Source organism: Tympanuchus pallidicinctus, unplaced genomic scaffold, assembly GCF_026119805.1.
Source record: "Tympanuchus pallidicinctus isolate F22 unplaced genomic scaffold, pur_lepc_1.0 scaffold22, whole genome shotgun sequence".
NCBI lineage: Eukaryota > Metazoa > Chordata > Aves > Galliformes > Phasianidae > Tympanuchus > Tympanuchus pallidicinctus.
This window is the reverse complement of record NW_026294739.1, coordinates 38,168,603-38,187,918: the sequence shown is the minus strand read 5'-3', so window position 1 is coordinate 38,187,918 and position 19,316 is coordinate 38,168,603. Positions and strand designations below refer to the sequence as shown.

The following is a 19,316-nucleotide window of genomic DNA, read 5'->3' as shown; positions in this document are numbered from 1 at the left end:
AATCCTAGAAACAAATGAAGTTTGAATTTTTCATTCATGACTATTTTGATTCTAGAGGTGTTATTTCACACCATCTGAAAGTATGTTATTTTTACCAGTCATCATGAAGAACCAAAACAGTTGATACTTCTATCATATAAAATATTTATAGTGTGTCTTACACTAAAGCTTAAACAGCCACTTTAGTTTAAAACAAGTACAGTTGAAAGAAATACATTACCAAATGATGGAAATCAGCATCGGCTGGGGTCAGGTATGGAAGTTTGCCCTCTCCAAGTTCTTCAAGAAGCCTCTTTTTCTGTTTTGGGGAGAAAAATTGAAGCACAAAGTTAGACTAAGAATATTGGAACACAAAATCAGACTAAGAAACAAGATAAAAGGAAGTAGAAAACTAGCTGCACTAAAAAGGCAGATGACCCATTATTTCTCATCAGTTCTGGAAAAACAAAGAATAAATAGATGCAAAAATCAGTGAAGGTTTTCCACTTAACAGCAATTCACCTGAAGTAATTTCAGAGAAAATGAGTATTTTTTCCTCTCAAACGCTTCCTTAGATAATCAAACCTTATTACACAGATGAAAATCCACATTGGTCCACTATTCCTCAAACCTATGCTGAGTTTGGACACTGAAACTCTTTTTTTTTTTTTTTTTTTTTTTTTTTTAACTTTGCTTTGTGGATCTAATAGCTATGAGACTCATATGCCATGGAATGGCTTAATAATTTTTTATTAACATAATGAGGCTAAATGCTGGCCACATTCTAAAGTGATTGTTGAAATGGGCGTATGAATGAAAAACACTAAAAAAACCAACACAACAATCAGAAAACACAACCATCTATTGAAAACCATCACTGACAATAATTAAAGTGCCATAATCAACTTGTGCAATTCCAGCAGAAACTCTGGTTTGATGCTGGAAGTGACCTCAGATCCAGCTGACTGAATGCAGGTTTTCTCTGCCCCTCTATCTCTCAACTTTCTCTTCATCTCTGCTTCAAGAATCTCCACCAATGTTTAGCCAACTCTGTCACTGATGAATTGCTATGAGAAAAGGCTTAGTTTTCCAAGATGTATGTTTTTGTTTTTGTTTTTATGGTTTCTACCAAAGCTTTGTTTATTAACAAAAACTTACTAATAGGAATACAACTGAAAGATCATAAAGCCATTTTCGTTATCCAGAGCATTCCAAATAACAAAAGCATTCAATTCTCATTTTTATTGCAATATTTTCAGCTACATGAGCACTACCAGTAAAATAACTGAAACTGCAGCTCGTTCTAAACTTGTTGCAAGAGGAAGAACAGATGACAATGGAACACAGTTTTTAAAGGAATATGGTTGTGATAAAAGGAAAAAATCATCATAACCAAAAAAATAAATGGAGGAACAGATAACTAACAGTTTTCTAAAACATATTTATGCAGAAAAAACTGCATATTTCATCACTCAGATGTCACTGCAAATTGCTTATTCCATAGAGAGCTCATCATTACAAAGCAACAATTCTTATTCTTCTCATAAATTTTCCTTTTCATAATCTTTTCAGGTTGCAACTGTTTAATATGTTCCATATACACTGAAAACAGATTTTTTACATTCTGGCAATCCTATTATAAAAAGGGAGGAAGGGGAAGTAGTATACATAACAACTCCTGGCTCTTAATAAACACCTAAACAAGGACAGGTGAACTATGACAAATGCTAACACATTTTATTCAGTGGTGGCAAACAACTGAAATTTAGGCACCAAGACAGAGGACAGACAGACTTAAATTACAAAAGCAGTGTAGGAGATTTTAGGGTTTGTAACTACCAGCGCAGCCAAATAGAAATCTGAGCAGACAGTTCTCACATACTCATCTCCTCATTCACAATCTGCTGTTCTTCTTACAAGACCGACAACACAGCAGCACTGGAATTTGGAAAGCAGAACTGTAATTTTTCTAGGTCTCTAGTTTCCATTGGGGACACATTATATATTGACATCAAGTGAAGCAGAGCATAATGCAGCTTCAGATTATGTTGGCAGAAAATGACATGCTAATATGCTGTATATTCCAAAACAATAACTCTTTTCTATTATGAAAAGCTTGCTACAATTTTATTACATGAAATCACTGAGAACATTAGATTGCTTTTGTCAGCTGTAAAATAAAACCCATTAAACAGCCGAAAAAAAAATCCCGCATTTCAAACATGGGCTCGACTGTGGGAAAAAGAGGTGGGAAGAAGAGAGATTCTGACAATTTCTTTGTCAAGTCTCAGCCTCCTGGCAAAAACACACACAACATTGAAATGCACTCTTGTGTATAGGTAGTACACGCTCACATGTGATTGTCAGATCTGGCTAAGTGCCGCGCCTCAGCTGATGTACAGACTAATACACACAGCTGGGTGGTGGAACGCACTGCTCATCTCCTATGCGAGAAGCTGTCACACGGATGTCAGAAGCATCAGCCACTCTCTAGTACCTCCAAAAAGTCAAAAAAAGGAAGTCTGAGGATCTAGCTGCGCCAGCTGGTTGATGCCAAGTGTAAGCACTGCTACATAAGCACTGCACAGAGCGCGTCTAATCCTTAAGTAAACCCTCGCATACAAAAAATTGCCTTTCCTTGAAGGTATCTTAAAGACATACTGCTAAACTGGTTTTTCTTTTTTTGTTTGTTTGTTTGTTTTTTAACATTTTAAAAGTTATTGATGCCAGAACAGTTTATTCACACATCCACATCATTTCTTATGTTTTAAACAACAGATTTTTACACATACGTGAGCCACTCTGAAAGTAATGCCTCCTATTTACTTCCATGGAAACCACAACAGATACAAAGAGCACTATTTGATCCAGCAAATTCTCAGCTACAACATGCTATTTTGCAACACAGTCATCACTATTAACATGCACTGCAGCCAGCCACGAACAAAAGCCCGCATACCACGCTCATAACGATCATCAGCAGAGGTCACTACTGTCACCGCTGCTGAAACGCACCACCCACCACTCACTGTGCTCACATCCACTTGTTGGCCTCCATAAACATTCAGCAATGCCAACGGGTGCCATTTTTTCCACGTGGAGTAATTCAATGACACAACTTCTCTTCCTACGCGCTTTCATGTCAGACTGCCCCTCTGCTGCCATCTGTCACACAGCAACAAAATGTAACACAATGTTGGTGGAAAGTTCAACCTCTACTGCCATAACACCAGCATCAACCTCTGCTGTTATAGGCCAGTGTAATAAAATAGGATGCACTACTTGCTGAACAGCTTCATAGACTACCAACCAGCGCCATCTGCACCATCCCTGTAACATCAGCACACGTTGTGCTTTCTCCAGGGAACTTTCCGGAATGCTGCACTTGAGCTTCAGACACCAGAATGAATATCAAAACACTAATACTCAATTTTAGAGCATCCAATGAACTTCCTGGAGATACTAACAGTATCTGATCACGCATTAGTAATAAATGGATATACTGATAAGATGGTTGGGTATAAAATTCAGCACGTGGAATAGCAATAAGCAGAATCTCTCAACCAAAATGTGTACAAGTTATTTCATGGCACCAGAAGTTGTGCACTGAACATTACAGAGCAGGAGAAGGAATTACAACAAAGCCAATCCACACCAAAGTCACATATCAAAATATCATGTACATAGTTTGTTTTTGCAGCTGACATTTTCCTGCAGGTTGTCAATGCCGTTCTTAAAGGGTTTCACTTCATTGTAAAAGAGAACTTCAATAATTATGCTACAAAGGTTTGTCTCAAAGGTAGAATTTCTATTGAGTTTCATCAAATCTTCTCTTTCCAACTGATTGATCATTATTTTGGTTGAAACAGCGTATTGAAAAGTAACTGCACTCAAGTACTAGTGAAATTACTGCTGAAAACAAATTTAAGGCCATAACATCTCAACAACTTTTAACGCATAAACAATCTCGAAGCATTAAGCAGAAAAGTTGTTTTTCCAGTACTTAGTATAAAACGCACTCAAGAAATTATTGTAGAAGTTGCAATTATGCACAGAAGCCAACTTAAGGCAATGCCAGCAGGATTTGCCTCCAAGATAACCCCCAGGGCTGTTTGCTGCCCTGCATTTCCCATGAACACGGGGGAAAACATCAGCTTTACTACACCAAGTAATCTCTCCAGGCCTGGAGCAACATCCCATACAGATGTAAAAAGTCAAACACAGATCAAAGACATGGACAGACAATAATGCCTATCAAATATTTAGACATGTTGGCTTTCAGTTCTACAACAAGCACTCCCTCTTATAAGCAGTGACAATATATGATTTATTCTAATTAGCCCATTTCCCAAAAACATGGCTGTTCCTCATTGCTCTGAAAAGGTACATCTCGTTATCCCCCCAAAAAAAAGATATTGCAGAAAAGAGGGCAATTTGAAACTTCAGACAAGTGCATTTGCAGCATATGCAAGCAATTTGCATTCAGCTGTTGGGTATGTACGTTCACCTTACAGTCAGCATTAGAGAGAACAAAGCAGAAGATGAATCCCACTACGGAGAACATGCATGGAAAGATAATTCAGGCAAACCAAACATCTCACTGTTGCATTTATCTTCCTGTTGTCTTCCTGTTTTTACAATTATTGATTTTCACTCAGTCATATTTTCATTATTGGCAAGGATATCATATACTCAATAAGCTGAGGACCAACCATCTGTTATATTCTGCAAAAGGCTGAGAACAGGCTGAATGCTTGGAACACCTCCTCAGGCAAGTATCAGTGTGCCAGGTATGCTGAAAATAGCACCGTCAACAAATTCCCAGGGTTGTAGTTGTTTTGGTCCGAGTTTGTTTGTTTTTTGAAGGCCTCTAATCAACGATGAAGGAAGTATCATCTCCACCTCCATATTATTTTCATCAGTAGCTCTTCATTTCACAGGTTATCAGAATTAGAAAGGCAGCCCTTACTTCCCCCACATAAAACACATACTCTCACAACAGAACTCAACCTCAAGCTCAAAAACATTTGCCTTTCCATAAGCCCCTCCTTTCTATTAACTTTTTCCTTCCATAAGGATGCACAGTGGGGTCTGTGTGGTTTTGTTGTTGTTTTTAAGCTAACTGTTACAGAATGTGGATTTACTTCAGGTTGCTGATGAAGAAAAGGGTTCCTCTCAAGTAAGAGAAAAGAGGAAGATTAAATAATTTATATGGTCAAAATTCCGTGATACCATAATAAGATCCCATTTACAAAAAAAGCAATCACTTCACAGGAACTTCCACAGCCTTATCCCCCAACATTCTTTCACATGATTATTAAAAAAAAAAAAAACCAAAAAAAACCCCAAAAAACCACAACCAACTTTGGTATATCTATTAAGGTAGGAATGTGATTTTTGAATTTGACATTTCTTTAAAGTATGAAGCCTTCCAAGTGTTACCTATTAAAACTTCAGAGCAACCGAGATCCTTCAAGTGGCTCACTAAGAACAGTTCTGTCAGAAGCAAACCTAGAGTAATAAAAAATACATTCTAAGTGCACTATTACAGCTTTTATTTCTCCATTATCACATATATTAGATTTCAGAATTTTTTTCTTCCAATTATTTGTGTAAATGCCACTCATTAAAAGATCTTAAGGGACTGGCCAATTTTACAGCACCGTTTATTCACATGAAAACGTTATGTTTCCAGATTACCCTTCATTATAGTCAAGATTTACCAACAGCCTTGCCTGTGCTACATTCCTTCTGTCAGAAATACTGGCAGGCATCTGACCACGCTATTCTGTGCTTTGCATCCTACAGCTCCTCCACCCTCCCCACGATACTATATGCCAAACCCATTTTCATCTTAATGACAAGAATTTATATTATTCTCTACAAACGAATGTTCAGATTATCTATGACTAGCGATCTTTAACAGCCCATAACTCCATTTCTGAACAACACTGTACTTGAGCCTGCTGGTCATTTAATACAACACCATGCATCTGGCTCTCCCACTGCGATGCAAGCAGACCTCAGCCCTACCACCAACCTCTGTAACTGAGCAGCTGTCTAAAGGACTGCTAGATGCTCTCTCCTGTGAAGGTACTGCTTGGCTTTACTTACTCCTTTCAGCCTCTTTTCGCCTCCCTCATAAATCAGCAGGCCCAGATTCTGGCACACACACAGACCAGTCATGCATACATACAACATACTTGACTGATGTAACTGAACCACGAGTTAATTTATGCACTAAGGCAGCTTAGCAATGTGTGAAAAGTGTCTTTGCTAACAGTATCCCCCCTCTGACCGCTTCGAGATGTTAAGTGCCCCTTAATTGTTGTTTTAACCTACAGGAACATTACTCTTTTGGCCAGTGGCTGCTAATGGAACAGGACTGGCCATTTTCTCATCCAGTTGAGCGTAGATATGTCACACATGGTTTAGTACTTTATGTAACTATAATAGAAATTTTAAATGATAAATCATTCAAATGCAGCCCATTTTTGCTGACAAAATGTCCCTGAGCCTCCTCAGCATACCTCTCAAACCTCTACCATCCCTGCAATCATACTGATACCAACATGCATTCCTTGTTCCCTGTATCATTTGTGTATCCTCTTTCAATGGGCATCATTGACGGAGCACTGGAACAGGCTGCCCAGGGAGGTGGTGGAGTCTCCTTCTCTGGAGATGTTCAAGACCTGCCTGGATGCCAACCTGTGCGACCTACTGTAGGGAACCTGCTTTGGCAGGGGGGTTGGACTCGATGATCTCTGGAGGTCCCTTCCAGCCCCTACAATTCTGTGATTCTGTGATCATTCAGCAAACAGATCAGCTGTATCTGACGAGAAGAACCTTCCAACTTCAGGTGAAAACAACCAAGCAATCCTTCAGCATAGAAAAGGATTCAATAAACTTTAAAACCAGATAAAGTAAAAGTAAATTATAAGGAATGTTAACAGTGAAAAGAGAATACATTTGGCAGCGCTGCCTGCACACTGAACAACCTGTTAAGATGAGGTCTTTTTTCCCTCCAATGCATTTGTACGTCACTTAAGATGGAACCTTTGGTTTCTACAGAAATAGTTCAAAGCACTAAGCTTACATAATAAAAGAAGATGTATGCATGAAGGCATGCCCCATAATAAGCAGACATCTGGATTTGTGTCGTGAGAGAACAATTGCTTTGAAGTCACTACAAGGAATGCGATCAGCTATGACTTCTGACAACTCCTCTTTGGAGATGCCCTCCACTAACCAGCGTGCGAAAGAAAACTGGCTGCAGGAAAGAAAATACCATATTCCTGTGGGAAATTTAGACCTGTTGATCAAGGTGATACCTTTTGAAATTGAGATATAAACCAAGACTGAACTTGCAATTTCTGTTGTGGGTACAGTTGATTATAGCCTTTTATCCTATCGCATATTTTCCATTCAAATTACTAAAGGTGATTCTTAAGATTCCTCATGTGATCTAGGCAAACACCAGTGCTTACAGATGAACTATCAGAACCACCTGCAAGATCAAAGATGCAATGAACTTTCTTGCAGCTTTTTATCATTCCCAGGAAATACTGGGCTTTGCAGGAATCCTGGTCTATAACCATATCTATATTTTAAGTGTTAAAATATCCCCCAGAAGAAACAGCAGTCAAAAGTAAACTGAAAATAAAATGGATGCTTGGAAAAAAAAAATAATAATCCTGAAGCCCCTAAGTTTAGCATCAAGTTTGGTTTCCAATGTTCCCCTGATAACAATTCCAAAGATAGTGTTAATGCAGAAAGAACAGGTGCTAAGTGCAAATGCTTGTGCCATGAAGTCATCTGCAGGAAAGATCAATAAGGAGCTAGAGCATTAAATTTCACAAACTGTAACTGTCATGTCTATTACATAGTACTTGAACATCTTCGTAGGGCTTTTTTTTTTTTTTTTTAACAGAATAAATGTTATTTTCCACAGATTTTATTAGTAGAACAGGCACCACAAAAAGTATAAAAGCACTCACAAATCTGGTAAAATTTGAAGACTTCTACAACCAGCTTAGACATCATATTTAATTATTTAAGAGGCTTCTTCACTCCATAATAAAAAGATGGTAAGACCGTCAAAGCCTTAAGGGTAACAAGAAATGTGTTCCAGGAACACCCCCCTCATGTATTAGTCACATTTCACCAAATACAGAGCTTTTAAATGTTACTTCTGAGATAATTTTTGAGACTATATATCATACTTCACAAAATCACTGCAGACAACAGAAGGGTACATAAGGTCCCCCAGAATTCAGCTGCAGAAGCAGCACCCTGACACCTCTTCCCTGCAATCCTGGTACTTTGTCCTTTCCAAGGACACAATAAACACCTTCCTATAAATGCTTCTCATGCTAGAAAAGCCTTTGAGCAGAAGTTCTGTGCAAGTCACCTGTCCAGTCCTCAAAAACATTTAAAGGCAGCTGTCGTGGATTTGCGATCACAGTTCACAAGTGTGGCGTCATACAGATTGTCAACATTCTTCTGAAAAAGCACAGTCAACAAATAACATCTTTAAAGCTACGCAGGAGTACAAAGCTAATATGGTGTTGTCATCCTTTACAGCCAAGGGAAAACATAAGGTAGATAAATTTAATGTAATAATAATAATCTAATATTAATAACCAATATCACTGGTGAAATGATGACAATAACACTCAAACCTATAAACCGCAGTTCTTGCCTTGGCATAATAAGACAACTATTAATAAAACCCTACTGATTTTGGGCATCCAAATTGAAGAAGGATATTTCTGTATTGCATTCATTGAAAGAAGAGGATTTCTTCTTGTAGCAAGAATGAGTTACAGAAAAAAAAACCCTCAAACTGAACAATTCAGATGTAGTGCAAAATTCAACCGTAGTTAATTTTGTTTAGCTTGACGGCTTTGTTTTGCTCACAGCCTCCATAATAAGCCACATGGGGAACAGAAAGCTAACATTTAACATTAAGTTGGCAGACGATTAGCAAAACCCAGAGTCCGAAAGAACACTAGGCAAGTTCAGACCAAAAACAGGGAGTTCAATTTAAAAGCAAGGATAATTAACACTGGAGAGGAGTACCACTGCATGAGATGAATTTGCCATCAAGAGAATTCTTTTTATATCAAGTTTGGATGTTTTTTCTAAATGATACGTTTTAGTTCAGTGGTTCCCAACAGACTGCAATAAATCATCCATTTTTCCTTCACTTCTGCTTATACAGCCTAGCCAAATAAACTGCAAGCAGTAGAGATGCTGATTGTAAGTTCGATGCATCTTATTCCTCCATTTGGTTTTTGTTCAATCATTTAGCCATGTACCTGTGGTCAGTGAATCAGGAGGCACTGGCCTGCTTCTGTAAGAACATAGTTCACTGGAGTCTTAAAGCTGGTATTAAGAACTCTTCTGCATCACAGCTCAAATGGGCTTGGACAGGAGTTGTCGGGATCTGTATTCCATTCTACTTGGTACCTTGACAGCACAATCATAAAGTCAATGTATTACAGTAAAAGAAAAGATTCTTCAGTTTTCTTTCACTCACATTTTATCCTTAAATCATCTTTGCACAATTTAAAGAATAAGCATAGGACGTGCTAACAGATAAAATACAAGAGAGCACTAATCTACTCTGAAAGAAGTAGAACTGTTGAGCCTTTTGCTTTGTGCCAAACCAAGGAGCACTTCATAATGTAAGTCAACATTTTGCTTAAGAATACATTTATTGAGCAGAATTGAGAACTGTTTACTTTGTGGTGGTTTTTTTCCTCCCAACTGAAGCTTTTAAGAAAATATCCTAGTTCTTGTGAAGACTGTTTTCACTTTTACCTCTTGCATGTACAGGCTTCATTCTTATTAACTTTTTCTAATGCTCGCAATGATCAGCTCTAATTGTGCAGAGCAAAAGCGCCACTCAGCTAAAGCAGCCATGCGCAAAAATTGTTTCTTAAGCCTTCTGTGTACATTTGTTCAGGGGAGACATTTGGCTTCTCTTTTTCCACGTATGTTTACATTCCCAAGTGGCCTAAAAGTCAAGATAGTCCTGTTGCTGTCACCGCCTGCATTGTACAAATGAGAAGGAGGTTGCTGGTGTCAAGTCTTCTTCCTCTTCAAAAATTACTTTTTCCCTCTCCAAACTGTATTTTCAAATAGGATTTCTGAAGGTGAGAAAGACAGGTGAGCAGACAAAGGACCATTCCAATTTTCCTCACGGTTCTCCTTTGTCCCATTTGGTCTCTTCAGATAGACAAGAAGATAAACTAGATTCATACTAATGCACATCCCAATATCCCAGCTGCCAAATTCAACAAGTGAACAATTCCTACAAAGTGTGCTAACTTCATCAAACTTTCTTTGGTTCTCAAATGAAGAGAGGCAGCCACACTGATCTGCAACAGATTCTCAAGCTGCATTCAGATTGATAGGAAATAGTGCACATGATCAGTCAACTCTGTGGAAACGCTAAACATTGAACCCATGGAGTGATCCAGTAAGCGAAGTGTACAAAAAAATTGGGCACTTTTAAAATATAGAGAGTAAATTATTACATACAAGAACAACAAAAGCACACAGTAAATTAGAACAAGTGAAGGAATTGGAATGATAAAGAAAAAGAGCTTTATAACAAATCCATAAAAGAAAAAAAAATCAAATATGACTTTAAAACAGAGAAGGATTGTTCTGAACTATTAAAATATTTTTAAAAGCATACAGGCAGGTCTCTATCTAAGAGAATAGATGAACACTTCAAATTCAACTCTCCTGCTTCCTTGGAGGATATTCTCAATATGAAAATAAATTTCATTTTCCTCAGAACATCTACTGTACCTTAAGTCAACCATTTCATAATTCGATGCAGTGGTTTTGTATGTTGGGGTACTCTCAACCTGAAATTCTAAAATCTAGGCCACTCTTTTTGACACATAGTATGCATGTGTTAAAACTATCTGAGTGACAGCAGTACAGATGCATTAATAACAGAGGCTGAGGGCAAGGAACTGACGTTAAGAGAAAGCTGCCAGAGTCACCTTTGTTCTTATTTGCTGGATTCACTGCAGGATTACTTGCTTTTTAAAGGAGAATCACTTCACTGGTAACTAGAACTCACAAGAGGTGGGGAAAAGAAAAAAGGATCAACATAGAATAAATAAATATATTTATTGGGAGGATTTTAAAATTCAATGCTATCAGACAAAAGCAACAGTTAATGGCCAATGTTTAATACTACATACGCTCGAAATCCCATCTTAACTAGAAATGAGAAAGCTTTTACAGTCTGAAAACTGTTGGAGGCCCTGTGTGAAATGCCTCGGCTGTCTCAACACAGAGCTAAGCTTCTATATGACAAATGCCTCAAATCACTGTAACCTGAATGAATTCATTGCTTAGCAATTTCATTAGATTTTTACTTAGGAATTGAACTAAAAACATCTACCTTTGCCTACTGATTCTTGGGGAATTTTTAACTTCCATTTGTTCTTGCCACGATATCTGCAAAAAAATAACACGAGGTGAGAGATCCCTACCACAGTACTTCCACCAGAATAATTTTCTACAAGTCATTCATTTCCAGCTAATAAAAAGCAAAAAAAAGTCCTTTTTCTCCTTTTTGCAAATGCTAGAATAAGTGCTTGAACATCAGTAGCAAAAAGGTCACCCTTAACGTGCATGAGAGAACTGTTGCACCAAAACGAAGCACAGCAATCTGTACAAACCTTGGCAGTGCATTACACGGGCTCTTAAAGCATGCCACTGTTAAAAGTCAGTGTAGTCTGCCTTCCACAGCTGCTCATTCACTTGCTTTTATTCCAAAAGTTGACAAGTTAACTGTTGTTCTATGCTTACAAGTTTTCAATAGTCCATTACAAAAAGACTCGCATTTGTTTGTGTTACACACAGGGAATTAAAGAGAAGTTAATATATATCTATTCACTATGATCGTGCAGAAAATAGCTGTGTTGTACAGTGCTCAGGCTATGACCCGCTTAACTTCATTCACAGAATGCACGATCCATCACGTACAGAAGCACTGTGGAAAATGTGAGGTGTTAGTAAGTACCACCGTTAGTGAGAAATTCTGCTAATTATTACACCAAATAAGCACAGTCAACAGGCCAGAGCAGTAAGAGGGCATGTTTCGGGGCACTAAATGGCTGCCTTGAATGGAGACGAATACATTACAGTGCCCCCTAACAATAAAGCAAATCACTGACACTTACAAATCCAGGCAGCTCCAGCAGCACAGATGAAGAGCTCACGACTGTACTTGGCATACGGCGATGTTTCAGTGCCACCTAGTGACGTGCACTTTAACTTGATTGTCTCTCAGGATTTATGGGACACCAAGAGTTCAAAAGCGAACGCAGTTCAGCAGAGAGCACGCAGAGCAGCGGGGAGCAGCCATGCTGCAGAGGGAAGGCACGTGGGGTCACATGCGACAACCTCCTCCACGTCCTCTAACATTCAGATACTTAAATGGCTGATAAGGAGTTCTAAACATTTTTATTACAAGTTGCTCTCCTAGATAAAAGAGAAACACCTTCCAGAAACAGAAAATAGTACGTACCAAAGTACATGCACTATGCCCAAGAGAACTTGGGTATTTTATGACGCTGATTTCTCTATCTAAACCTTCAACTGAGATCATTTTCAAAAAGGTTTGTTTTCCTTAATTGAATAGACTTATTATCCAGAGTGGTTTCATAGCTTAAGTGTTTTAGAGACTGCAAACTAAGCACATTGATTCCTCGTTTGCATTTTGACACTTCGTATGCTTTTGCTGCTGCACTTATTACTGTAATGGCGACTGCAGCCATTTCACATTTCCACTGTCCTGCTGTGCTTCTGCTGAGTATTGCACGTGAATTCTTAGCTTAATGCAAACTAAATGAACTTTATGGTGCAGCTTAGTCCAGGAAGAAGCTGAAATATTTGATGCTGACTACTAATTGATGCAGGTTGAACTCCAGCACAAATTCCTACTGGTAACAAAACCCACAAATTCATGGGCTCAGGTCAAGTAAAAGGCACAGAATGCGAAAGAAATGCTAAAATAATCCAGTATAATTATAAATGAAATTGAAATTTTGGATTGAGAAAGCTTACTGAGGCTGTTTGGAATGGAATTCTTATTTTCCAATTGAATCCAAATTCAAAAGGTACTGAGGGACAAGGTTTAGTGACCATGGTGGTGATGGGTTGATGATTGGACAAGATCAACTTAGGGTCGTTTCAACTGGAATGATGTGATTTTATGATGCAAAGAGCCTTGACACTGCAGGATTAAAAATCCCTTAGAAAGAAAACTGAGAAAGCTTCACTCCATAGTAGACAGTAGTTCACAGTAGTAAACAAAGATCAGAAACGTGTAGAGCAAACACATGTATGATATTTGACCCACACCACACTTCAGGACCTGAACTGCCACCACAAGAATCAATACTGCCCCTACTATATATGGCAAATGAAAGAACAAAATAATCTTACTCCTTACACGTTAGAGAATTCTACTCATGGCTTCTCAAATTACGCCTCCAGGATTAAGGTTTCTTTCCATAAAGATTTATATCTGCTCTTGTATCTACGATGACTAATCAGTGCTCAAACAAACAAGGCCTTAGACTTTCCATGTTCATGATCATAGTCTCAGAGACGCTGATTACTTACAAACATGGATGATTTCAGCACAGACAGCCGCGTATTAAGAAATGAATTGCTTTCATACAACAAAATCATCAAGCTGGGAAACAATTCTAAGTAAAAACATAAAACACATTTGCACAGAATTCTCTCTACTAGATGATATTTAAAAAAAAAAAAAAAAAAATCAAACAACCTCAGTGATCACTTAAATCTACCTCATTTTGCTATCACAAATAAGTTGATATAATAAAAAGTGGCTTGCTGTTGCTCCATTTTACTTTGTTTTCCACATTGTTTTTATTAGAAATTACAGACCATTAACTGTTACTAGGTTAATCATAACAATACAAGCTTCAGAGTATTAAAAAAAGAATCAATTTACAGTCATGTTTCTTTTTTGTAGCCAATAGCAATTTAGAATGCATTAAAGAGCATAGGAAACTTCAACACAATTCATCTGCTGTCACTTTAATATAAACATTGAGTTGCTGTACTGTGTTTCTGATACAGTAATTTCTTTTCTAAATCACGTGATAAGCAAGTGGGACCCAGTTTGGAAAACACAGCACAAGCAATACCAACTGTTCTACAACTGTAGAAATATGAAATGAGGGCATGCTGGACACCAATAGAACAGCTTCACTTCCATCAAAGTGCTCTAGAAGAGGGAAGGAGAGAAAAGCATATTGCTTCCTGCTTTCTTGCAGGAATTCTTTTGAGTACAGCCATAGAGGAGCTTTCTTTTGGACACGAACAGCTGATTGACATGACAGCTCCTGTTACCAGCTGCAGTGTAAAACTACAGTAATTGTAGCTAAAGCAGAGCAATGCTGAGTTTTAGTAATAGACAAGCCAAAAAGTACTTCTGTTTAGTATTAAACATTATCATTATGCAGTTATTAATTCTTATTCAAATATCAACCATACTAGATTAAACTGATGTCTTGTATAATAGAAATTACTTACAGGCTCCTGAAGGGCCACATAAAATAGCTAGACTGAAATACAACCGTAAGTCCCAAGCAATTACTTTAACATGCATCTCATGGAAAAATACTGGCTGTTATTAATGGATGGTTGTCATATAGAAAGGCTACTATATTGCACTGGGTTTTATTCACCCTATTGCTGAAACTGTCTCTTTTCTGCTGTCAAGAGGCTTTTGCTATATGTAAATATTTAATGCTATTACCGTCATTCACTCAGTGCTCGTATTGTCTGATCAAGCATCTATTACTGACTGCTAGATACATTTGAGGACAGCATTTTTTCATGTCTACTGCTCCATCCCATGCAGACCCTACTTCTCAAAGGTTCTTTGAAGTTCAATAATTCATTAAACACCATGCAAAGGTCTGTATCTTCTGTGAGAATGTCTAACTGTAGAGTATGAAAAACTGTTGAAGTATCTCTCCAATAAAAAGTTGTTGTTTTTTTAAGTAATGACACTGCATATTGTTCACAAGTGTTTGTCTCCAGTGCATGTACACACTGAACATGCAATAGGCCATAGCACCTGATACTTCTAGTAAAAGTCAGAGTATACTGGATGCATTTTAATTTATGTAATTCTCTGAAACAAAACAAAAAGGTCAGTGTGTCCCTTATATGCAGTTGCATGCATTGCAACATTTTTCTATTTAGCCATGTTCATAGTATTGTATGTAATAGATCTATCACTTGCTAGTGTACAAATACAATATTATTCTATAAACATTGTCCCATAATGCATCTTCCATGAAAATTCCTTAGACATCAGATTTCCAAGAGTCCTACTAGGGACCAAAGACAAGGACAAGACAAATTGCCACGTCTGTAAAAAGACCTACCAAGAATTAACACATCTCTTCAGATCAGCCTCTAAGTTTGTATGAGAGTGTGAAATCTAGATATAAAATATATAAACTCAAGAATTACATATACCTACAGTCTTCATTTTGCCTACATACAAAAATGAGGGCAATACAGGCGTGATTGGGCTTTCAAGGCTGCTGAAGTTGGTTTGTTTGCTTGTAAAACTTCTACAGAAGCAACTGAGTAAGTAGAGCTTATAAAAATCTCATTCAGAAGAACAAAAGAAAAATCTTTAAGCATTTTAAATGCATATCTGTCGTAGTTTTTAAGAGAATGAAAGAAGAATGATTAACAATATGAGACTTAGGGAAATGTTTAAATGGTCCAAAATAAAATTTTGTTTGAAATCTTTGCTTTAGTTTAGACCAAAAAAAAACCCACAACCCCACTGACTTTTTTTTTTAAATTAGGAAACATAAGTATCACAGACAGTCATAGGAAGTGCAAGCCAGCACAATTATTCCTTCTATCCCAGAGGACAATCACCCTTTATGAACATATGACAAGATCCAGCTATTCATCAACAAGACTAGAAGGAAATGAAAACGTTGAATTCACAAGATCTGCCTTTCAGTTAACATTCTTAATGTAAATTAGGGTTAAGTGTGAATAAAATTAATATTTAATCACTTGAAAAACTTCCATTCCTTTCTTCTCTTTAAAAACTACAACTTAATTATAAAATAATGTAAAACAAGTGTAAATTTAAAAGAATCGTTTTGAAGATTTGCATTAATAGTTCAAGACCTACTGACACTGAAGAAAAGAAGGGGAGCCCCAACATTATGTTGCTTTACAGTAACTGTGTGATTCTATTCCTTGCTAACAGACAGCAGAGCAGGAAGGCCCAGGGGAGAGCAGTGCAGAGAAGGAGTATGACAGAGGGAGGCTGACCCCTCAACAAAGACGGGCAGAAATGGCTGTAGATGGAGCAGGAGCCCAGTGTCTCACCTACTAGAAGAGGGTCTCCACATTTTACCATGAAATAAAAAGTTCTTGTCATAGAGGTGCACAAACCAATATTCAGTGTTGACGCAGCACGATACAGCGTGAAGTGTGAAATCAGAAAGAAAAGCTCTAGCACAGCAGCTCTCTGAAGTCTTGCAGTGCTTATGCAGCCTAAACTGATGCTCTCTCAAACTTCTGTACTGAAATCCCACACAAATCCTACACCCGTCTTGGTTTAGCACAACAGTTGTTACCATTACATGGTCCACAACTATCAACAGTTACTATGCTAAGGAAAAGCTAACAATCATTTTCTATTCTAGCACAGAAGTTATTAAATGGTAGGAAACAACAAACAAAAGCTCAGTTTTTCATAAAATTATCTTCCAGAGAGACAAAGTTGTCCACAAAATAACTAATGGGGACAACTCAGACATTCTTCCCTGTGCGTATGCTGCACAGAGGTGATGTGTATATAGGTGAGAAGTTGTTTCCTTGTGAAACTCACAAATGTAGAAATGTTTCCTGTTCTCTTTCAAAACATAACTGAAGCAGTTTGTCACTTGCAAGACCTGCACAAATGAAAGGAGAGATGGAGCTTTCATGGGAAGCAGCACTCACACAGGGCGGGTACCTGAGTGATGAAAACCCAAATCCTACAAGTTCTTTAAAATCAGCTTCTAACTACACAGAGTAGACATCTTTCTCTTCTTCTCATACCTCACAAATGTAATGTAACTTTCCCTTCCAAAAGGAAAGTTCCCAAAGTTCTGCTGTTAACCTTTCTCAACAGGGACAAGCTCAGAGAGTCTGTGCAGCATATCTGCTCTGGGGACAGGCAATGATCTTCACTAAGATGATCAAAGGGCTGGAGCACCTCTCCTGATAGGAAAGCTTGAGGACACTGGGCTTGTTTAGCTTGGAGAAGAGAAGGGTCCAAGATGAATTCACTGTGGCCTTCCAGTACTTGAAGGGAGCAGATAATCAGGAGGGGGAACAGCTGATTACAGGCATGCATGGTGATAGGACAAAGGGGAATGGTTTTAAACTGAGACAGGGGAGGTTTAAGTTGGATAATAGTAGGAAGTTTTTCACCCAGAGGGTGGTGAGGCACTGGCACAGGTTGCCCAAGGAGGCTGTGGATGCCCCATCCCTGGAGGCATTCAAGGCCAGGCTGGATGTGGCTCTGGGCAGCCTGGGCTGCTGGTTGGCGACCCTGCACACAGCAGGGGGTTGGAACTGGATGAGCACTGTGGTCCTTTGCAACCCAGGCCATTCCACGATTGTACGACTCTGTGACAAGTGGTCATTTTGTTTGTTCCCTGCAGAAATCAAATATACACACACATCTTTATTTATTTTGGATGCTTGTGGCTTTTTTCTTTGTATTTTAGCAAAGTGAATCAAAGTGAGTAAAAAAATTGATTGTACTGAAAAAAAACAACAAAAAAACCACACTATTTCTGCAGACAAAAAAGCCAACACTACACTGAAACTAAAATGTATACTGGACTTGAAAACCTATGCACTATGATAGCCAAGTCCCTTTTCCTTGTTATTTAACTTCTGCTAATTGAGCTTTGCTAATGCCCAGTAAGAAAATGAGGTCCCATTTCCTATCAGATAAGTTACTTGCTCCTTTCTACAACTACATTGTTTACATGAATTTTGTTGACTGTAATCCACCACACAACATTTCTAAACCTGAATCCCAATCAGGGCTATCCTCATTAAAAATATGGCCTTTCACCCTTTCACCTTCTACGAAGCACTGCTAACATAAATTACATTCTGTTGTAGCCCAAAGGTGATAGAGACGAGTGCAGGATAAACAAGGAGTAATACAAAAGCCAGTTGGGTCAGCCTTTCATTACAGCCCTTTCAGAAGCTATTAATCTTGCTTGTAGTCAGCGGGCTGAAAATAATTACTTCTTCTAACTTATGTTGTACTCAAAAGTAGCAATAAGGACAGGTCATGCAAGACACAAATAATTCTTAGTCCTCGTAAAACCACTTTAAATGGTATTAGGGGACATCAGGACACTTTACTTCAAATTTCACTGACAGAAGAAATCCCAGCAGTACCAGCTATGTTACTACACCCAGATAGGTTGCATCTTGCCATAGCATGTCACCAAAAGTTGCTAAGAACTAATCACAGCAAACAGTTTTTTCGCTTTCAAGAAGCTAACAGTGAACTCTTTTAATCAAGTCCAGCTTATTTTTCAAATCAGAGTTTGTACTTGGAACTGTATACAGCGATCTTCACTTACATTTAATCTGCTTAGTGCATCTTAGCTGCTGATTTACAAGAATTAGCACAGACTGTAGCACATTAAGACATTCTCATGTTGAAAGCAAACGTGAGAATCCTGGGAGCCATGCATTGCTACAGAGCAGTTCAGTAAAGAACTAAACTCAGTAACTCAGTGATTGTTTTAAGTACTGCCTGGAGAACCAGTAGAGAAGCTTGCTGCCAACTACCAGACCACTAAAGACTCTGTGATGGACTGGATATGCAAGAAGTCCTATCTCCCCAAATAAAATACTTGCTTAATTATTTATTTGGTTCTAGAATAAAGTGAAGTCAAATACTGAAATTTCTGCCAACATACAACAGCCTGGTGCTTATTCACCTGAACTAAATGGCTAAATAATAACATGAAGAGGGGAGAAAAAAAAAAAGACAACAGAAATTTTGGGCTGTGTAACACTAACAAAACTATTCCATGTGTCACAACACCAGCATTTCACACATATCTGGGAAAGATCATTTGTGTAGTACCGAGAACAACAGAGACTCACATCCCATTTCGGGCCACAAAGAGTGACTGCATGATGAAAACAGGAACACCACGGAGCAAAGCCTCAGCAGAGTTCTTAGCCTACTCATCAAC

The 19,316-nt window shown here is 38.2% G+C and overlaps 1 protein-coding gene and 1 long non-coding RNA gene across 6 annotated transcripts in view; both read right to left on the bottom strand.

Annotated features, from left to right (window-relative positions):
- Nucleotides 1-19,316, bottom strand: part of FTO (FTO alpha-ketoglutarate dependent dioxygenase) — a 226,182-nt gene that overhangs the window by 187,126 nt on the left and 19,740 nt on the right. For all 5 annotated transcript variants that reach the window (XM_052685718.1, XM_052685719.1, XM_052685720.1 and 2 more), the window contains exon 2: nucleotides 221-298. In XM_052685718.1, the coding sequence (XP_052541678.1) occupies nucleotides 221-298 (78 nt within the window). The remainder of the gene's footprint in view (nucleotides 1-220; nucleotides 299-19,316) is intronic.
- Nucleotides 7,702-19,316, bottom strand: part of LOC128081955 (uncharacterized) — a 31,210-nt gene continuing 19,595 nt past the window's right edge. Inside the window, exons 2-3 of the long non-coding RNA XR_008207479.1 lie at nucleotides 11,411-11,466; nucleotides 7,702-10,212 (exon numbers count right to left, since the gene is read on the bottom strand). This is a non-coding gene — a long non-coding RNA (uncharacterized LOC128081955). The remainder of the gene's footprint in view (nucleotides 10,213-11,410; nucleotides 11,467-19,316) is intronic.